The sequence below is a fragment of the Athene cunicularia genome (assembly GCF_003259725.1).
Source record: "Athene cunicularia isolate RWA chromosome 11 unlocalized genomic scaffold, athCun1 chr11_part1, whole genome shotgun sequence".
Lineage (NCBI taxonomy): Eukaryota > Metazoa > Chordata > Aves > Strigiformes > Strigidae > Athene > Athene cunicularia.
In genome coordinates this window covers 1,667,950-1,689,258 of record NW_020799113.1, presented here as the reverse complement: position 1 = coordinate 1,689,258, position 21,309 = coordinate 1,667,950, and the positions used below count along the sequence as shown (strand labels likewise).

Genomic DNA, 21,309 nt, shown 5'->3' with positions numbered 1-21,309 from the left:
GAAAAAAAAAAAAAAAAAGACAAATGGAAAGAACCAAGAGGACTTTTCTGAGTCACCACTAGAGTGTGTAACCAGAAAAACCACAACTGAGCTATGAAAGTGTGTGTGTGTGTGTGTGAGAAAAGGTTATTATGCAGGTTAATACGAGCAGCTCTTCTTACTCTGGTTTTCCTTCCTCCCCCCCAAGCTCAGTGCCCCTGATGTTATGAGTGAAAATATCACAAGTAATTGAAGTTGCAAACCCCAGCAGAATATTAAATTAGAAATTAGGCAAAAATGCTCATCAGTTGGAGCACAGAAATCCTGGGCAAATTTTCTAATGCAGTGTTGTTACAGCAATCGGAATAATTTTTCTCCCAACTGCTACACTAACTGAATTGATTAAATTAAATGTGTTCTGTGGTGCTAGCTAACCTGTGACCCCGGTTACTCAAGATAATCAGGGGGGTAATCAGCCTGCCGTGATCTGAGCTCCAAAGGAACAAGAGTATTGTAAGGTTCAGGGAGCCTATGCTGGCATTAATCAGATGTCATCAGGGTTTGATTATAAATCCTAAAGACCACCAAATTGATACAACTTGGTTTAATTCACTAAAAATCAGGTATCTACATATTAATCATCAAGCTGAATATCTAAAAGTGATTGCTTTTCTGGTAAGTGAAGTCATGTGTCAACGCTTTGGAATGTCCAACAGTTTAGTAATAAATATAATGATCAGCATCAGCACAAAAGTAGCATTAGCTAGATTAAAAAAGATTTTGTTCTAACCTCAAATAGATTTTTTTTCCTCCGGTTGGATTCTCCCCCCCCCTTCCCTTGTTGGAGTTTACAGCTCCATTGAAATTGTTCCTCATGTTTCTACTCTAATTATGAGCTTACTCAGAAGCAAGAAATAGTATATGTTTCAAGCTACCTGCCAGCGCAGCATTTTTCTCCCTTCCAAGGGGAGAAAGGGTGGCTGCTTACAGTATATCATACTGCTGCGTATAGAAATAAAGTGCTATTTATTGTCCCTTAAAATGATTTCCCCTAGAACTGGCAAGCTCAGTTGAAAAATCTGTATCTAGAAATGTGTGTTAGGATCCAATTAATTGCTAGTGTACTTGCTCGCTCTCCTTGGGAAGAGTTCAGTGTGGCAATTTTGATGCAGATGTATTAGCATATTATGTAGAGATTTGCTATGGAAAAAGGGAAGGCAGTCTTAAGAGAGAGGAATAACACAGTTACTTAATAAACTAATTTTCTTCATACATGTCCTGATTTAATAAGCATTCAACCCTGTAGAAAAGCTTTTCTGATAGAAACCAGTGATAATACCAAATGTGTATTTGTCTTATTGGTGTCACCTGTTTTTCCTGGGAATTGCCTTTATTTGCATTATAAATTTGTTCTGCTTGGAATTGGAGGACTCAAGCTGCTGCTCAAGGATTTCCAAGCGTACCACAGCATTACCTGTGTCCGGGGTAAAGGAATTGTATGAATTCTGGATATCCCAACAAGATCGAGCTGTAGTGACTCTAATGCATAGGTGCGTTAGACTTTCTGCTCCTACCCAGACTGACCGTGGGGTGCGTTTGTGCTAGGCGTGATGCTTCTCACCTTCTGTCACCACGTTACAGTGATGGTCTTCACAGGCACAGTAACTGTGATGTGCCAGTGGGACAGGCCACCTTTGCTGTTCGTGGTCAGGTAACCCCTGCAGCCCGTACAAGGTAGGTCTCAGAGCCTCGATTCACTGTATATAGACTTCACGGTGCGCAGGCACATCTTTCTGCCCAAAGCACAAGTGTAGTGCCTTGGCCTGTCTTGACCTCCCTCCTAATCCTTGGTACTCAGACACATAAACTGAGGAGCACTGCCAGCAAACTTGTCATCATTCATGTTCTCCAAATAGCTTAGAGAGAATTCATCATCAGGATATATAAAAATCCTTAGTTCGTTCTTTATCCTCATTGATAAAATGGACCAAACGTATCTATTTACAACAAAACTTACCCAGCTGAGCCTGCAGCGGTGTTTGTGTTCAAGAAGACTGTGTGTACAGTGAATGTATGGTTAGGAAAACATAAATTACAGGTGAGAAAATGAAAGGGCCCTGAACGTTCTCTCTGCAACATTCTAGACAGGAAATAAGCACACAGTGGGCGCTTACAAAAGGAATGTTTCTTTTTCCTTTATTAGAAATATTTTTCTTTCAAGAAAAGATGAAATGAGCACTGGGAAAAGGAGCTGGGTAGTGGGAGATGGAGATGGGGAACCCTTTAGCAGAAAGTAGTAAACTCATTGAGCATACCTTTGCTTTTTTCCTGACCTTTTCCACATCTGTGCAGTACCAAACCATATATCTGTTGCCCCGTGTTTATCTCAATACATCTTAAATCTGTTTTCTTAATATACGTTTAAATCTCATGTGTTTTCAAAGCAGGCCACCCCAGCTGCCAGTGATCTCCTCTCAAACTGCATTTGAAACCTCCCATCACAGAGCTATGTGGAGAGGCTCAGATCACTCCACAGTCATCGGTCAAATAGGCTGCATTCATTTCTATTATTCTTTCTTCTTGATCTTGGGAAATTAATTTTCTGTGCTAATAGGGTTGGAGACACCAGGACCTTGTTGTTCCCTATCAGGGTATTGAGAGGTCTGTGCTTACCTGGATTTTCAAGATATAAAAATCTTTCAGCTATGGGAGGAAAACACAAAAGGAATCATGATAGTTCACCTGTGTCTGTGATTTCTAAATGATTCTTCTTGTGTCATAGCTTTTGGATACAGCAGTAATATTTCCGCTCAGTGAATGTTGTGCAAAGAGGATGTAGGCTAGATCATTTGAGGAAAAAATCATGTATGTACGGTAGAAGAAACTGCATGCAGTGGACTTCATCAGTTTGTTGGCAGACTTGGAATACCTATTGTGTTCAGATGGATTGAAATATAGAGTGTTCAGCCCAAATTCTCCTTTCCCCACCCAGTTTTCCACAGAAAACAAAATGCTGGCTAGAGATTTCATTTTTAAAATTCACACAGATTCTGTATCACTGCAGATAATACCGCCTGTAAACTTCCATCTGTACCTCCTGCCTCCACTGGAACAGCGTGAAACCTTGCAGGGTTCTTATCTGCTTCCAAAAAAGTCTTCAAACTGGGCTAACTTCAGACAGCTCTCAGCTGGAGGGGCTTGTAAATCTAGGGCATCTCATCCCCATCAGTTGGCACAACCTAAAATGCCAGAAGTTTGGGGAATTGATGAAATTCATTGCTAAAATATTCTAGAGATACAAGTTACTTTGAATGCTTCAAATGGTGCTTCTAGGCACTGCTCACCAAAGACCATCTGAAGAAGCTTAACCACTGTCAAAACATCTGTTGTTGGCAGCACGGGTCATGATCAGCTGTAAGCTGGCACAGTGAATAACTATCTTCTTTGGAAGCAATGTCCTCTCAGGGCAGAAAAAGCAAGATTTCTCATTTGGATGCATATGCTTTCTTTTTATCAAAGAGCCCAAAGATTCTGCCATGGAAAAAGTCTCATTTACATTGTAATTTCCACCTCTCTACAAAGACATCTTGTCTTCTTAACCTGGTAAGAATACAGTCTTGCAATATTAAGGTACCAAAATAGTGTTTTCATGATGTTCTGAAAAGTGTGTAAAGGATTTGAAAAGCCTCACGTTAATCCATTATTTCCTTATTTAGGAATACTGTTAAATTGTGACTCAGTTCCATCTATCATTTAATGATCAAATTGTATTTAACATAGTTTTAAAACCGATCTTGAACTAAGTGGGTTCCAAAAATTGTGACAGTTGCTATGAAGCTGGTGTCTATATATGAGCTTCATAGACTAATTTATTATTTCCTTATTTATACACAGTTGAGAGGTAATCATGATTTTAAACAGAGAACAAATAACCATTGGAGCTGAATGCTAAAGAATGTAATAACATTCTTATCTCTTAGGTTCTTTAAATCTAGAATTGGTCGTTTTTCAGAAAACTATGATCAACTTCAAGTTGTCAAAAGTGATGCTGAGTCACTGGAAATGACTATTCAATATGTTTGACCAAATATTTAAAAGAGCCAACCGTGTAACAAAATTCTCTAAATTAGACTGTGCATTAAAAAAAAAATAAATGCATTGCTATTTGGTGTTCATGTAAGGCAGGAGAAACACACAGAAAAATCAGTCCCAGACAGGTTACATCGTTTTAGGTAATGATTTCCTGAGTAATAAGAGCATCATCTTAAAGGGCTTTTTATTTTTCTTTTTCTTTCTCCCTATCAAGACCTGTATAAACCTTGCTTGTCAGAATGGATTTCTTGGCATGTTATTTTTTCATCTGTGTGCAGTTGTAGCTCATGTGAGTTCTAAGAACATGTTTGGTAAAGTATTCAGGAATATATCATTCAGTGCTAAGTCCTCAAACAATAGAATAGGGGAGTGAACAGATTTGTGTTAATAAAAATGTAGTAAGGCATGAAATTAGGATTCCACAGAACATTCATTTGTAACTCTAGTAATAGTTATATAGAGGAACAAAATCCCTCTAGAATTTTATATAGGAATGTTTTGTTCTTTGACTTATTTAGAATGAAGCATTCTTTTTCTTTTTCTTTTTTTTTTTTTCAACTTCTTCCATTAGTTCGCTTTTGTATAGCACTGAAATATAGTTTTCATACACATATGAAAAGAAATCCTGGAAGTTACCTTCCCAAAGAGAAGTCAGCAAATACCTTCTCTGCTTCCTAATGACAAAAATTTAAAAATAATGAATAGTTTTGATATACTAAACCTCTTGTCGCTGCCCAGCTCCCTCCCCATCAGTACAGAGGCCACTTTGCATTTACTTATACCTGGGTGGAGACTAAAGCCACTAGAGCAGCTCCCCCTTCATTCCTCTAAGTCTTCCAGACATTCTAGTTAATTATCTGGTCTCTGCATATTCATGTTACAGCTAATGCTATCAAAACAACTTTTCTGTCATGATAAAATTCCCCTTTTATCTCCCACTTCGCTGTTCAGAAAGGAATGAATTCATCTGTCCTGTTACTAAGAAGCCTAAATGGTACAGGTAGCAACTTCAACAGGTACAGAGGACAACTTTTCTGAACCCTGATGACAATCTGGGAATCTGTAAGAGGAATTTGTTGCTTAGGGTAACTGTAACTGGATCTGGCACTTGAAGCTTTCTTAGTGGCATAGGAGAGTTTACGTAAGTTCCTTGTAATGATAGTAGATGGTTTCCACACTTTTTTCTATTAATAAGGCAATATCCGTAAGCTCAACCATATATGTTCAGATGTGAATCTTCAGCATGAGAAAAGTTGGTTTGGATAAGAAGAAGTCTTTGCTAAAACATGAAACAGGAGCATTTAACAAGGCCTTCTTCCCTTCCCTTGTGACCATCATTAGCATAAGTGGGAGCTATGTGGATGGATGGCGGGAAAAGCCTGTAAAACCTTTCTGCTCCTAATATACAGTGGATGAAAAAGAAAGAAAAATCCAGCTAAGCCTATTCTATTTAAAGTTCATTCTATTTAAAGAAGACAACCAGCAACTTAGAAAGAAGGTAGGCTTAACAGTGCTCTTGATGGGAAGTGCACCGAGGAAGAAATAATACGTAGCTGGGTTGGCTGAATGCAGCACAAGTGGTCTCATAAATGCGAAAAGAAGGTATCTCCCTGGTCCCTAGGCAACGCCGATGCTGTAACAGGTGAATAGGTGTAGTCTGCTCTTTCAGGCTTGGTCAGATCATCATTTTCTATGATGCTGTTGTTTTAAACATAAGGTTTCTTCTACCTGAGGGGAAAGAATTTTTTGATAAATAAGAAAATAACATCATTATTTCTTTGAGTTTTTCTCAAACGTACCTTAAGTGTAGTAAATATTACAGTGACCTTTTGCTGACCTCTGTCCACCTGAAGAAAGAGTATTTGTTTTTCTGTGATGCAACCATCATTCTAGAAGTGCCCGTTGTGTTTGTGGGTACTTGATTTATTCTAGAAATAGTTGAACACACTTTGCATTTCTAGGTGGAAAAGTGAAAAGAAGAATGAATCCTTTTTAAAATTTATATATTCCGGAAAAAAAAAAAAAGAGAGTATGTTGGTCTTCCTTCTGAATCTTCAGACAACTGTGCTACATTTGATGTGCACCCTGGAGGTAACAGGCTTTGAAGCAGGCATTCAACATATGATTAATACATGATAGAATTATCTTTTTGCCTTCACTCAGTGAGGCCATGAGCTGGGCTGAGAAAGAGGCAAAGTCAAATGTAAACAAAGTTCTTCACAATTGTTTTTTAAAAAGTGGTTATTTTCAAGTATCCTTCATTATCACTTATTTACAGTCTCTGAATGGCTCTTCAGTCTTCTGCAAGCACATAAATGAGAGGATAGGAATACAACATCGGCTCTGAATGGGGTTCCAGTGCTGCTGTGAGAAAGAAGCAGAAAGGAAAGATCTTTAAATGCATTTATTAATTTTAGAGGATCTTACTCTGTAGATCCTCAAAGTTTTTTAAGACTTATGATGTCTGCAAGAGGGATGGAAGGACTCTTCACATTGGCACTCTGGCAACTTCACAGGCAACTCGTGTGGTGCCCAGTAGGTCATCCATCCATCCATCCATCCATCCATCCATCCATCCATCCATCCATCCATCCATCCATCCATCCATTTTACCCTGTTGGTTTTGCATTTGGTGCCTGCCCCACTCAACCATGGATCCTAATACCTAAAGAGTTCTTGAAGTTGTCCCACTGAATCCCAGAGATAGCTTGGCTTTGTCACAATGGAGAACCGCTCACAGAGGGACTTGGAGCATGGGGAAACAGCCTGAGGAATACTTTCTTGTTTCTTTGTTTGTTGCATTGCTAGTACTCCTTAGTAGTAATTTCCAAGCAGACTAATGAGCAGCAAACCAAAAATAAAGTCATGTTGAAACTTGCCTTTTTTTGATCATCCATGATTAATATCGGTGATATTAAGCATCTATGGGTTTTTCAATAAAAAGGCACAAAAGTATAGAGCCTACGGAAATTGTAGTCACGTTACAGAGAGCAGGATTTAATCTTTGGCCGTCCATTTAGCTAATTAATCTTTTGGATTTGTTGCTGTTCTTGCAGGCTGCAGCATAGAGTAGGCAAAATTATTCATTCAGTCTTTCATTATTGAGCAGTACTTTTATTCTGTAAAGTAACTGGTGTGTGCCTTGAAAGATCACAAGGCATTTACAATGCATAGCCTGTGAAAATCATTCAAAAGTAAAAAGTGAAAATGCATCCAAAATGATTATGGTCAATTTCATATATTCAGAAAGATTTTTTTCTAAGCTACAATTGAATTCTTTCTGTAATTTCACTAGGGAGACGAAAGTATATTATGTACTTAGAAAAAGATATAGAATAAGCTGAAAGAAACACTTTAAGTTAAGAGATAATATAGTGCCTATGAGCCAGCATTATGGCAGTAAGACAATGAAAATTACTAAAGACTGTTCAGGTGACTCATAGCTTTAATTTGTGTTTTGCATCTAGTTTACACCGTCAAATCCTTGTCATGCTACGATAATGCTTTATATTTACAGAGTGTCTTTCAGCTAAATGGCTTCCAAAATGCTTCATATGTTCCTTTGTGTACAGCTTACACCAACTTAATCCATTACCTTAATACAGCTATCTCTGTAGTGAAATACAGCAGCTATTTGTGTCCCTATAGTAAAGGCTATGCACAGTTTTAAGAGGGAATATACCTTCAAAATCTGTAGAAGAGATTAGGGAGAATGTAATACCAAGTTACAATTTGCCCTGACCACAAAATTGGCAATTAAATTGCTCATATAAAGAGTTCAGTATAACCGGCAGTTGGTCAGGTCCTCTGTTTTTCAGCCTGCCAAGGGCCTGCGATAACAGACCAGCACGTTTGGTCATTGTGCTGAGATGAGAGGTGACTGAAGAATCATCAGTATCACCTTGTTCAATGCACAAATGTTACGCTGAATATTTCCACCTAGTACTTCACCTGCTTAGCTGATGAAGCCTGATGAGCTCCAAGCACCAGATTACTTGGTCCATTGGTAACTGGCAAGCTGGGCTTTGTGTCCCAGGGAATTCCACAAGAAATATCCGTTACTGACATTTATGAGATTCTCATTCCTGACTGCTTGAGAATGCAAACTTTTGTGATCATTCTGAAAAATCTTTTTTTTTTCTTGGAGACATTCCAGATACAGAGCTATGGAAAATACATTGTTTCCTTAACAAATAGACACTGGCCAGTCAAGTGCACATACTGAATGGCTGAAAAGTGAAAGACATAAAGAGCAAGCAGATTGCAAGAGACTGTATAAGCTTGTCTTCATGTTTTCAAGAAAGCAGATAAACAAAATATGGTTGCAAAAGCAGTGGACTTCAGTGGAGGACAAATACAATAATACCATTTCCCTGGAGAATTTCTAATAGAGACGTGTGAATTACTATATGCCATTATTTTTCATCTTTTACGATATATAGATGAGGAAACAAACCATATGACAGTAGCACAGAATACCTTCAACTGGAATATCGCCTGATAAATGCGAACTGACATGCAGTTTTAATTTGTTTGTTCTTGACTGGGAATTACAGCATGCAGAATCTTAATGAGCCATGGGGTAGCAATCACCAACCCCAGACACGTTTACCTTGCACTGCGTTTGTTGCTTGTGGCAGCTTTTTAATTTGGGTATTTCAGGACCCCACTCTGAGAGTGTTTTGGTGGCTTCATAAAGGTACGAAGGTTATTGCTGCATGCTCATGCTGTTGCTGGACAGCAGATATTCAGGTGATTCTGATGCAGTTAAGTTCATCTGTTCCTCTGTGCTCTGAGAAGCCGCTAAATAAGATCTCACTTCCTGCAGAAGCTTTAAAGAAGGCTCTCAGATAAGCATCCAATTTTCATACAGGTTAGGTACCATTTCCAGTTTCGTTTCAGTCTGAGATGGGGTTAGTGCCTGGAATCCTGGGTGATAATATTTGACAAAGTGATCTTTTCATGTATCCGCCCTGTGGTGGAACTCTGACAAGATTGTTTTTTCCTGTAGCCCATACCGAGCTGTTTTGCTGTTCAGCGAGAGGAGCTGTCGCCGTAGTGTCCCACCAGTTCGCCATAGGACTCAGCGTGGAGGAGGATTTGGCTCAGTGTTATATTATATCCTGGCTCTGCCAGGCAACAGCTACTAAAATTAAGCTGTGGTTCAATTTGTTTGTTTCCCCACTTGACTTCTCCCTTTAGCTAGCCTTTGATGCAGGCCTAATTATTCTCAGTAGATAGCTGCCATCGTGAATTTCCTCTACTCGGTAAGATAAAATTCCCACCAGCTTGGAACCATAATTTTTCATTTTATCTTCTCAAGCTTTGCACATAGTTTGGAGCAGGCTTGCAAGATCCAGGGAAAGGAGAAATAGAGTTTGTCTGCTGAACTGAGATTATCTCTTCTGCTCAGAGCTACCCTGGGTGCTGTTACGTAGGCTGTATTCTAACACAGTTGTTTTGAATGTTACTCATCTCCTTGCTATCCCTTTACTGACTCCTTTGTTGTAAGAAATACAAGCTGCCTGTTTTTACACTCAGGAACCTCCATGCCCAGTGGAACCATCTTTGTGATATCTCACAAGAACGTCCAATGGTCGATATCTACTTCCCATCAGTCCATCAAGACAGCAAACATTGCTCACTCATTACATTTCAGGTCTATTTGTGCTTCCTCACACGCTACCCTCACACTCTTGGAGGAGCTCTTCATCAATATCAATCATTATATTTCCTTGATGTCTCTCAGTTATTTGTTAATAGTCTCATTTGTCTACCAAAACCTGATGATTAAGTGTAGCCTGCTGACTGCTGTTCACTCATTGTTTCTAAGTTGCTATCAGTCTGTTGTCTGTCTTTCTGCATTTTCTCATAGGCTTTTGACTGCAGAAAAAGGGGAATCGGGTCCTTTTTTTTCCCTATGTTTATGAAACTCTAAATATGACAGAATTACTAAAATTGGTAAGCTGTATGCACGATAAGCACAATAAATGACAAAATGACATATCCCTCCACAGAGCAAGTCAACCTTACATGTTCAAATGCTCAGCAGTAAACAAACATAGATCCTTCCAGCCAAGTGCAGCTCTGGCCCAAGGTATTTGCCTTCCACGTTATTATTTTTAATATGGGTCCAGAAGATAACAGTTTTAAATAAAGTACTGAACTCATCTATTTTATTCTTAATTTATAGTGGTGCTTAGGGGATGTGCAGATATTTAAAAAGAGTGAAATCAATTAACTTGTGATCCAGTTATTAGTGTTAGTCACTATGGGGTTTTATTGTAGAGCGCTGGATCAGATTCTCCCGGTTAAGCACCATGCTTTGAGAATGTAAACCTTTCATTTTGAAATATGATGAACCTGTGGTTATTTTTTTCTCTATTTCCAAATCTAATTCCTATTTTTGTCCTTTCATAGTTTTAAAATTTTCTTTTGTTTTTTAAAAGGATCTAGTGTTCATGTAACAGATTTTTCTAAACACTAGGAAATCTATTCTTTATATGAAGGTGGCTGAACAGGCAAAAGAGTTCACCTTCTAGATAATACACACTATATTTTTCTGGACCTCTCTATTTCGCAGTAGATATTTGTCTTCTGCAATCACATATCTGTGATTTATTACGCTTTTCACATTATAAATTTAGAGTAGACCCATGTGACAACTTCTGTGATTTGATCATTCGGCTTTTTCATCCATCTTGAACGGATTTTACTCTTAATGTTCCAGACAGCTTCAAATACCCTCTGTGCCTATGTGGTCATTTCTAAACTGCAAAGAATGCTAGGGGTAAGTGTATCACTACACTTGAAATTATTTGGCTTGGCACAGCCTTTGCTTGTAGACGTTGTCATTTCCTTGACCTGCAGGTGTCAGAAGCTGCAGGTTTATGCCCCCAGCAAGTCTGTGTGCCCTTTCTTCACTAACAACTCACTTCAGCTGAAGGTACTGAGAGCCCTTCCTAAATAAGGAGAAAACAGGAATGCAGAAGAAAGCCAGCCCCAGCTGAGATATCCTTGAATTAGATATCTTTAAACTGACATTCAATATTTTTTGAACTAGCTGGCACATCAAGGCAACCTTTTCCATCATAGCCTGGCACTGGTGGGGTAAGCATAATAAATTTATCTCACTGGTTTTGCAGTTATGTATCTGGATAAAAAAGCCAGATATTTAAATATTTTACCCTAACAGGTCTCACTGTTCCCAAGGTGATCCAGGGAGTATTGAACAATTAATTGAATCAGTCTAGTGGATTAAGGAAAAGATTCTTCAGACAGATCAATATGAATTAGGACCCGATTCCCAGTCAAATCTAAGGGTTAGATGCTTTAAGATTATGTTCCCTGAAGTCTAATCACCTCTTTACATAGCAAAATAGGAATTGTTTGGTACTGAACAATCGTTCGGAAAAATTCTGGCCCTTATGGTTCTGATGTCTCATTTTATACATGCTCAAGCTGAGACAATATGAAATAATACAAAAATATCAATCAGGCTAATCACTTAATTTTCAATTAGAATAAGAGGTATCCAAGTGTGCTTTCCAGTGACAGCACTTTGCTGAGCAGGAAGAAATACAATCTTGGTAATCGTTCCTCTGTTATTTCTGAGATTCTTAGTAGAGCTTTTCTTTTGATTTGTTTCAAAGCAAGTGAAAATATTGTTATATTATCATTTAGAGTTAATTAAACTGCAAATGAGCTTAATGATCTGTCTGAAACAAAGCTCAATCACAACCTGATACATATTAACTATCAAAATAAAAATAATCTTTAAATCCTTTGTTAAATATACCAAAGAAGATAGAAATAGCCAATCATTAATGTCATCCTTTTACAAAATCAGGTTTGAGGCTGGAAAGCTTGGACAGAATGCATGCACTCAAATTATACAGCTAAATTGAAAAAGGCTTTGGAAACATAAGTCAAATGTATTGGAAGAAATTTTTAAAAAGATAACACAGAAGGCAAAATCCTCTCCTCTGTATTTTATTATGAGGAAATCCATTTTACCTAGTATTTATCCAGACTGTGAAATCTATATATTAATAAAGTGCCATTTTCTGGACTCAGTATTCTCACAAAATCTTCTGCAGTGTTATGACTTCATGTGGTCTGTAAGACAGAGCAAAAGGTATTTAGTCTATTCAGGTCTCGAAGCCACTTGGGTGATTTTTGCCCTTGAGTGATATATTGTCACTGACGATGTAGCTTTTAAGCAGTGCACGTACAGCAAAGCCTATTTGTGTCATTAAAATTTGTAATTTTGGACTTTTAAAGGCTTAATCCCTAGAAAAGTTAAGATTTCCTAATGATCTATAATGCTACTGCTGATGTTCAGCACTTCTCAGGATTAGATATGTTATCATTCTAGTTTATCCACCTATAAAGCAGGTATTATCTTATCACTCTTACATACAGTGCTTTTAGCACGTCAGCTTCAAGTACTTGAAAGGTGAGGAGTATTATTAAGTCTGACCCTTACAAGCTTTTCCATCAGCTTGCTTAATGTTTTTCCTACATAAATAAGAATGATGTTATACACTGTTTGTCTGGATAGTAAATTAGAATTTTCTCATAAGGCTTGGCTTGCTGAATAGTACAGCGGTGCAACAAACTTCACAAGGTCATAAAAAATTCGTCCACTGAAAAAAGGAAAGTAGCACCGACTTTTAGTTATGTAGACAAAGTGGTAGCGTGAGGATCAATTATTTTTGAGTCTTTTAGAGCAACCCCTCCGAAAAATGGTATGGGAGCGCTTTTTTGTGAAAAATGGTTTATGTATTGATAACAGTATAGTGAAAAATCAATATGGGTGGGGTAATTTCCTCGTCTGAAATGCAAGATTGGATTATTTTGAATATGTACATTTCAGGGCAAAAATGGGCTGTATTAGTCCACTTCCTCTTCTGCGTAGCTAGGAGTATAGTTCTGGTTCCGATAGCATGTACACCCATGCAGCACTGTATGTATTTTCAGGATTCACTTTTCCACTTATACAAGAGGAACCGTCGTCTTGTGATCAGAATCTTCCGAAGCTCGATTCCTATCACACTGCTGCTTGTCTGCCGTCTATTAAATGGAGAGCAGCTGTAATGCACTACCTTATATTTCATGAGTGAAAATGTATTATTTAGAGCCTATAACATTCAGTTTCAGTCAAGGATTACATCTTTCTCCTGTTGTGGTAAATAATTAATGCTGACTTGGATAATTCATATGTGTGTGTGGTCATTAACTGAAAATAGTAACAGTTTCCTCTTATGTTTTTTTGGGTTTTTTTTTTCCTAGTTTCAAGCCACAGTAAAGGAGGGAGTCACGGGTGTAATAGTAAACTTAACCGTTGGTGACCGAGATGACCCAGCAACCGGAGCATGGAGAGCTGTCTACACCATCATTAATGGAAATCCAGGGCAGAGTTTTGAAATCCACACCAATCCCCAGACTAATGAGGGAATGCTCTCTGTTGTCAAAGTAAGAACAACTTGCTGTTGTATTGTATCGTTTACTCTAAGGTCCACCCAGTGGATTTATTGCATAAGAAGTTACTCAAAAATAGAATCGGCTACCGGTCCTTGTCCAAACAAAATGTACAACCCCTTCTTCTGTCGCAGTAACCTTACTTCTTTAGCCACAGAACCTGCTGCTAACTATAATACTGTTGTACTTAAATAACAACTAGTTGTGCAGTAAGCATCACAATTAATAGTGAGACTTTTATAACAAAGTTTTGTTTGTGACTGCGGGTACAATTAGAATTCAAGAGTCACATTTTGTTCATGGTTAGAGAACACAGATGAAAATACCAGGGAAGCAAGGGACGTGGCTTCAGACTGAACTGAAGAGCCATCTTTGGTCCTGCATTTCTAAAGTCTTATGAAAAAATTTATTGCCTGTCTTCACATGAAGATAATCCTATATCTCACACTTTAAAAAAGAGAAGATAGCCCTGATTGCTGCCTGTACCATAATCTTCTCTGACTTCTGAAGAGGCATTTTCAATTCTTAAGACAAACGGTCTATATTTTCCTAGTGGCACTTTTGATTTCAAGGTATAAACTGAGAAAATAGCCTTATGTTACTTATGCTAAGTAGCTACTAAGTATGACTGATTTGTTTGCTAAATGCATATTACCTCACAAATAACCATGTATATATGAGAATAAAATTATATGTATGAGGTATGGCAAAAGAATACACGCTCTTGGATAGAGGGACATCTCCATCTTTCATTAAGTCCATTAGGTTCATTATCTTTAACGCAGTTTATAACTACCACTGTGTCTAATGCTCAGCTCTGACCCAGTGGCAGATGCAATGAATGCTATTGTCCCTTTCTGGCTAGTTCTGTCTTCTGCAAGTTTGCAGTGGGGTACAAGGAAAAAGGTGTTAAGTACTGTCTTTGCACCTTGCACTCTGACTTTATGACATGTTTTACAGCCTTTAGACTACGAGATTTCGGCGTTTCACACGCTGCTGATCAAAGTAGAAAACGAAGACCCGCTGATTCCAGACATAGCCTATGGTCCCAGTTCCACGGCAACAGTTCAGATCACTGTTGAGGATGTGAATGAAGGCCCAGTTTTCCACCCAAACCCAATGACGGTGACAAAAGAAGAAAACATCCCTATTGGCAGTGTTGTGCTGACAGTAAATGCCACGGATCCGGATACTTTGCAACATCAGACTATCAGGTGAGTGCAGTACCTTCTAATTGTCATCCGTCAGAAAGTGAGCCTGTCTTTTGTGCCTGAGAGTTTGCCTGCCAGTACAGAATTAAATTAAAGTTCTTTGGGCTCTACCTAATAAGAAGTGGCAATTTTTTTTTTTTTTTTTCCTGCAGTGAAGAGATTCAGTATGATGAAAACAAAAAACTGCATTAGAGAGGGGACAGTAGTTTTCCAGGCTATGAGATTACTGCAGTAGAACAATTGACTGCTATGAGCAATAGACATGGCTTTGCATAGTGTTTCAAAATTATTTTTAACCTGCTTGTTTCCTTAATGAGGCAGAGAAAACGTGTAAAAATTTAAAATGTGTATAGAAATTTATCTGTTCTACATATGGTTTAAGTTTGTTTATGATCATTTATTATAATGTCCCTCAGTGAAATAATGACCCTACACCCATGTTGAAGGGCTGAAAAAAGTAGTTTCCCAGGGAAACACTGTAGCTACAGTAAGCTAAGACTTGGCCTTGCCCAGATAGTTGAAAGTAAATTATTATTTCTGTGCTATGATTATACAATCCCACACACGTGTGCCATGTCACAAGGAACAAACATTGGTGTTAAGTGGTGCCATCATCTTATATTTTGATCCACCTGGATCTTTTGTTTTTAGATTTGTTGAAAGATCCAAATGTTTCCTTTTCTAATACTAAATTGACTTTCCAGGCAGCTTGTCTCAGCACTTAAGAATTGCAGAATTCTACATCTGTATTTAATTTTCTGTTCTTACTTGCAAGTCTAATTTCCCCTAGTTATCAGTGTACATAAAAGGGCATAAATATCTTTGTGAGAACGGCTTCAAAGCTTTACCTGAACAGTGTGCACTCTCAATCTGTACCATAAACATAGATTTCTCTGCTATCTCAGGGTTATTTAGCAGTGATTGTGCACTTCTTAAAGAAGGTTTGACATATGTACTGTTCTACAAAAAAAGAAAGCTGCTGATCTTGAAGATGTTTTCTGTCAGTAACAAATGTCGGGAGGATGCCATTGCAAGGAACCGCACTGCCGGCCTTGGATTCAAATGATGAGAAGGTGAATTTAAGCAGGTGAATGTGCTCATCTCCAAGGAAGGAAGGAAAAGGCAAGGCAGATAACTAAAAGTTTCAATTCTCTGCATCACCTCAAAACCACGTAGTTGATAGAGTACAAATATTTCGGTTTTTCTCCATCAGATACACCTTTGAGTTCTGCCATTGAAATATTAATTTATCTGAAGAACGATTCTTAGCACATGTCATTACCTTGTTTTCTAAACTTATTTACAGAATGCATTTTCATGCTTAATTTTAGTTTTTGCTCTAAAGAGTCCTCATTTCATTTACTGTGGTCACACAAATCTGTGTCTATGGATGGAAGAACTAGGGAATGTCTATTGCTTGTCAGATACAGCAGTATGACCCTCAGCAGCGTTACTCAGAACCTGGCTTGTGTAGGGAAAAGGTATTTACTCCCTTTGGGATTGGGACTCATATTGAGGAACTTAATTGTTGAAGTTCTCCATAACTTTATGTATTTTCATTGGAAATAAGACAAATAATTTTAATTAATGTAGCAGTTGATTTTGTGAGACTGAAAGAGAAAAGACAAGAAAACATAAGGATCTGGTTATCAAAACCAACAATCCAGAAATTATCATCTGAATTTTTTCCCCTTAACCTACAGATTTTGCTGAATTTCTCCTAACTACATTGACACTGAAATTATAGGACAAAGTAATGAGTCACTGAAAACTTGGAGTGAGCCTTAAGTATTGTGTATAACCAGATAAGTAATATAAACACATTCTGCAGTTCACCACATCTCGCAACTGCCTGCAAAGGAACTCTCAAATCTTCACTCTAACTAGCTCATGATCTGAATAGAGTTCTCCCAGAAGTTTTCCCACAATCTGCATGGCCAAAACCCAGAAGGTTTTTAGCTGAAAGCATGATCTTTCTTTTCTTATGCTGTGTGTGCAGAAAAGAAGAGCAACAATAAGCTAGATTAGGTTGGGAATGAAGCGTGGTAATATACGGAAACTATGTCAAAGGAAGTGGCTGTATAAATTAGAAATTAATGCAAATGTAATGAAAATCTGGGAAATGGGGGAATGATTCAGGAAAAGCTAACGTGACTACCTGTATGTCCTTTTGCTAAAATAACAGGAAAGCGTAAAACAGCATTTTTAAAAGATGCTTTTAATACTGACAGATATTACTGCAACACATAGATACTAGCAGTGAAAAAGGAAGACTGTAGTATTTGCGAAGAGCATCTGCAATTAAGGATAGCGTAAAATTGCATGCAAAAAGGCCAAAGCTACTCATTAGTTTGGGTTTGGCCAAAACGTTTTCTCGTAAGTTCCTACGGGCAGGTGTGTGCTTAGAGTTTGGGCCCTAGGTCCAGGACTTTCATGGAGAATGCATACCAGACTGCATGGTTCGCAGACTACGCAGCTATAAATTCTGTCATCAGAGTCCTTATGATGAATATACTCATAAAATAAAGACCAAGCAGGCACAATACAGACTTTTAAACAAGATACTACACTAAAAGTCGATGACCACAAGGAAGTTTTGTGTCTGCAAGCAGCAATGATACCAAATTTGTATTGTGTGTGCTGGGTGAACAGCGGACATCACCCCCTACAAAGTATATCTATACCTGTTCAAAATATGCAGATGGATGCATGCAGAAGAACAGAGAATTAGTAATGTTACTTTCTTTTATTTTCAACCTGTAACAGCTGAGATATATCTAACTGCAGGTATGGTTTTAGTTAATTTTCTATATAAAATGTGTAGGAGGGGCTGCTGATTATTTGTAATCGGGAAATTTAGTTACTTTACTAGATGTAACATCATAGGTGCATTTCAAGAACCATGAATAGCGTATAGAAACCTTTTGTGCCATTGTCCACATCTAGATTGAATTTATTCTTTGAACATTGCATATCTGAATCAGATTCAAATTACTTATCTCTTTGAAAACCGTGCCTTACTTTGTAAAAATTCCTGAAGACAGCTGTACTTTTGTAGCAATTTTCTTTCTTCAGCTTGAAGTGTTTTTGCAGACTGAGAAAGAATTTAATTTAAAAGCTCAAACAACCTGGCAAAAATGTATTACACTGAAAAAAAAATATGACTCCAAGTGTTTGTAAGACTCAAAAGCACGTACCTTGTGCTCTAGCTATTTGTCTGCACGCGATTAGCAGTGAACTTTCGCGGTGTCAGCTATTCTCTGATCTACTGATGTTAACATTTCAAAGAAACTCAAGCTAGAGGTAGAAACGTCATCCTGCAAACAAGAACCTCATGCTCGTATTCACCAGCTAAATAATGTAGGGATCAAGTTTAATCTTACTCTACATTACACCAGTTTAAAACTAGGTTAACACTGTCATTTCACAACAATACCCAGATCTGTGATTTCCTACGAGACGTCTGCAATGAGTATAGTGAGCTTCGGACTGTGGATGTCGTAGAAAGGAAGGAGCAGACAGAACCAGTGTTTTTTCCTGAACACATACCTGCGAGTGGAAAATAATGTTCGTTCTGCTGTGGTCACTCCCAGGAAGAAAAGGGACCTGTTCAAATTGGATCACATTTCTTAGATTCATTAACCTAATTTTTTTTTTTTTTTTTAATTTGAAAGTAAAAAAAAAAAAAAAAAAAAAAGAAATCCAACAGGCCCCATTTTAATTATAACCCAACAATTTATTAATAGAACAGTAATGAAGTTTCTGAAATTTGATTTCTTAATCAGGGATCATTGTTATTTTTGTGCCAGATTTAAGAGTTTAATTTTGGGTGCTTCTTCACAACCTCTGAAATTTTAATCAGAAGTTTCAAGTGTACATGTCAATGAGAAGTTAAAGGCCAAATTTAATAACATTTTCTACCTTGGGAAATTAAAAGAAGAACCTCACTCTCTGAAATCTATTATTAACAGTAGATCTTAATTAAACACAGTTACGGTCCTCAATATTTGTCTGTGTGAAGTGATTCGTTTCAGTATTTTTCCCTTTTTCAGATTCAACAAGTCCAGGCTATTCAATAGTTAGACTTTCAACTACGTGTAAATAAGTTGTTTACCGCAGTGTATTTGTAATTTTTAATTAAAGCAACGTTGTTCGCTGGTTTCATGGCTTATCATGGCAATATATTTTTATTACCTACCGTGCTCTTGGATTTTAAATTATTTATGCGAATATATTATTGCAGTATTTATTCTCAGTAAGCAATGTGACTCAATTCTTCAGAAATATCTTCACAGGAAAAGTTTATTATAGCTCTAAAGCATATCTAATTCATTAAGCAGAATTAAAACGCAGTATTTGAAGCTGTAGAACTTAGAGATGGAACCCAAACTGCAGCTAGATTTATGGGAATATGAAAGACTGCCAAAAATATCTGAAGCAATATATGTAAATAAGATATATATAGATTAGATAGATAGATAGATAGATAGATAGATAGATAGATAGATAGATAGATAATGTTTGTGTAATTTTTTTATCTGCACCTGAATCCAGCTGACCCCACGTAGTAGAAGTGGCTTCTGGAATCATAGGTACATACATTGTCTTAGTGGTGAAGTCTCAACTGTAGAAATTTGAAAGCCAATTTTTTGGTTGGAAGTTGATACCCTTTTATTTGATTCTGGACTCCTCATATCACCATATCATTTGTGGAACTACACAGATATGAAACCAGCAAAACTTCATTTGTTTGAGATTAATCATTTCAGATTAGAATAGCCTGTGATGGGTCCAGCTACCCATCATCATCCAGCTGTTAACCCACAGCCTGGGTGTTCGACTGCTCCAGCACGGCCATTGCACTGGCTGTGTGTTTGATAGCTCTGTTAGTCTGGAAATGGGAGCAGAGTCATATTTATTATTGTCATCATTTCCAAATAAGAGCTACCGGTCTGTCTGAAAGGTGGATAGACTCTCTTTGTCTTTAAAGTGCCTTTTTCTATAATACAGACTAAGACATCAGTCCATGGGGATGATAAGGCTGAACATAACAGACTCTAAATTAAAAGCAATCGTGCTTGTTTATTTGTCATTTCACCAAGAGCCATTGGACAATGGACTGGCCATTGACTTTGGGAATGGGAACTTTTGCTGCTGGGCCACATTTTGCTTTAGATTACATCATCATAGCTTTGGGGTCAGTCCCCATGGAGTTGGTGGAAGTCAGTGGAAATGTTCCAAACTTTTATTGGTGGCAACCATGATCTGCAAACTCATTGTCAAAAAAAAAAAGACGTGACTGCCTAAAATTCTGTAAAATAGTGCAGAAAATACACGGAAGTGGGATTTATGGTTCAGTGATTTTCTTCAAAATCTCAAATACTTGAGAAAACTAAGGAGAATTCACTGGAAAAAAAGCAAGTTTACTTCTTCTACTTCTCTTTGCTGCCAATCACCACCCTTACGTGCAGTGATTATATAAGCCGTGAATTGCAAAGACAATTCAAAAAGCCTTTTTCATGTCTCTTGCCAGGATTTTTTTCAGAGATCCTGGACTCCCCCTGAACAAGGATGAGGCTTCAAATCACATTCCTCACAAACACTTAAGGGATCAATTTTGCATACTTTGTTGCACATCAAGCCTTTTTAAAGCACTTTTGTTGCAGGTGGAGGTCAATAAACTTGCTTTTTGGGATACGCTACAATCACTTACAGAAGCACTATATAATGAGAGGGGGATAGAAAGTCTTAAAGAGTGAATGCTTATGAAGTAGCACACTTAGTCATTGTTAAATATGTCTCCTAGAGTCTGAAGGACTTGTCTTTGATTCCTAACAACAGGAGATTTGTTTTCCTTGTGCAGACAGAAGAATAGTTCTATTGTTATAAATGAATGGCTGAGCCATCTCTCAGCATGCAGCACCAGAGTTTTTCACTGTAAGTTACACCCAAGAGCATCTCGAGTTGGCTCTGCAGTTTTATTTATGGCCTGCCTGAACCCAGCCGTTGGGAATTTGTAGCTCATCTCTAGATCTGAAGTTGCTGTATATTGGACAGTGCACTTTGTTTTTCTGTTCCTTTCTCTTATTTAAGTTAGAAGGAAAGCCAGGTAGAGAGGGAATCTGCTTGAAGCAAAAAGTTTTTCCTCCTCTTTCTTTCCTGCAAAATTTTGAAACACGGAAACACTAACTCTAGAGAGCCGCGTGTATTGGGGTATCCAGCAAGCAGTGCCCAAAAAAGCGAGATTTATTCACTTCTGAAAGAACAAGCTTGGCCAATTCCCTCCAGCTATACAACTACCACCTATAATTGCAGATACTCACCACGCCAACAACACTCTTTGTACTGAAACTGTTTCTTGAATGTGTTAATACTCTCTGTATAGGTAATCACTGTGACATATATATGTTACTGTCATCATATCTGAAGGGAAAAATTGATGAAAAGGTGATTTATTTTTTTTTCTTAGTGTTTGACCAAACTGACCTCCACTTTTTGTTTATTGAAAAATAAACAAAATTCTTTCCCCCCCCCCCCCCCCCCC

At 37.8% G+C, this 21,309-nt stretch overlaps 1 protein-coding gene across 2 annotated transcripts in view; it reads left to right on the top strand.

Moving 5' to 3' along the window:
* The window catches only part of CDH13 (cadherin 13), a 518,101-nt gene that overhangs the window by 439,909 nt on the left and 56,883 nt on the right, over window positions 1-21,309 (top strand). For both annotated transcript variants that reach the window (XM_026856742.1, XM_026856741.1), the window contains exons 9-10: window positions 13,366-13,548; window positions 14,515-14,768. In XM_026856742.1, the coding sequence (XP_026712543.1) occupies window positions 13,366-13,548; window positions 14,515-14,768 (437 nt within the window). The remainder of the gene's footprint in view (window positions 1-13,365; window positions 13,549-14,514; window positions 14,769-21,309) is intronic.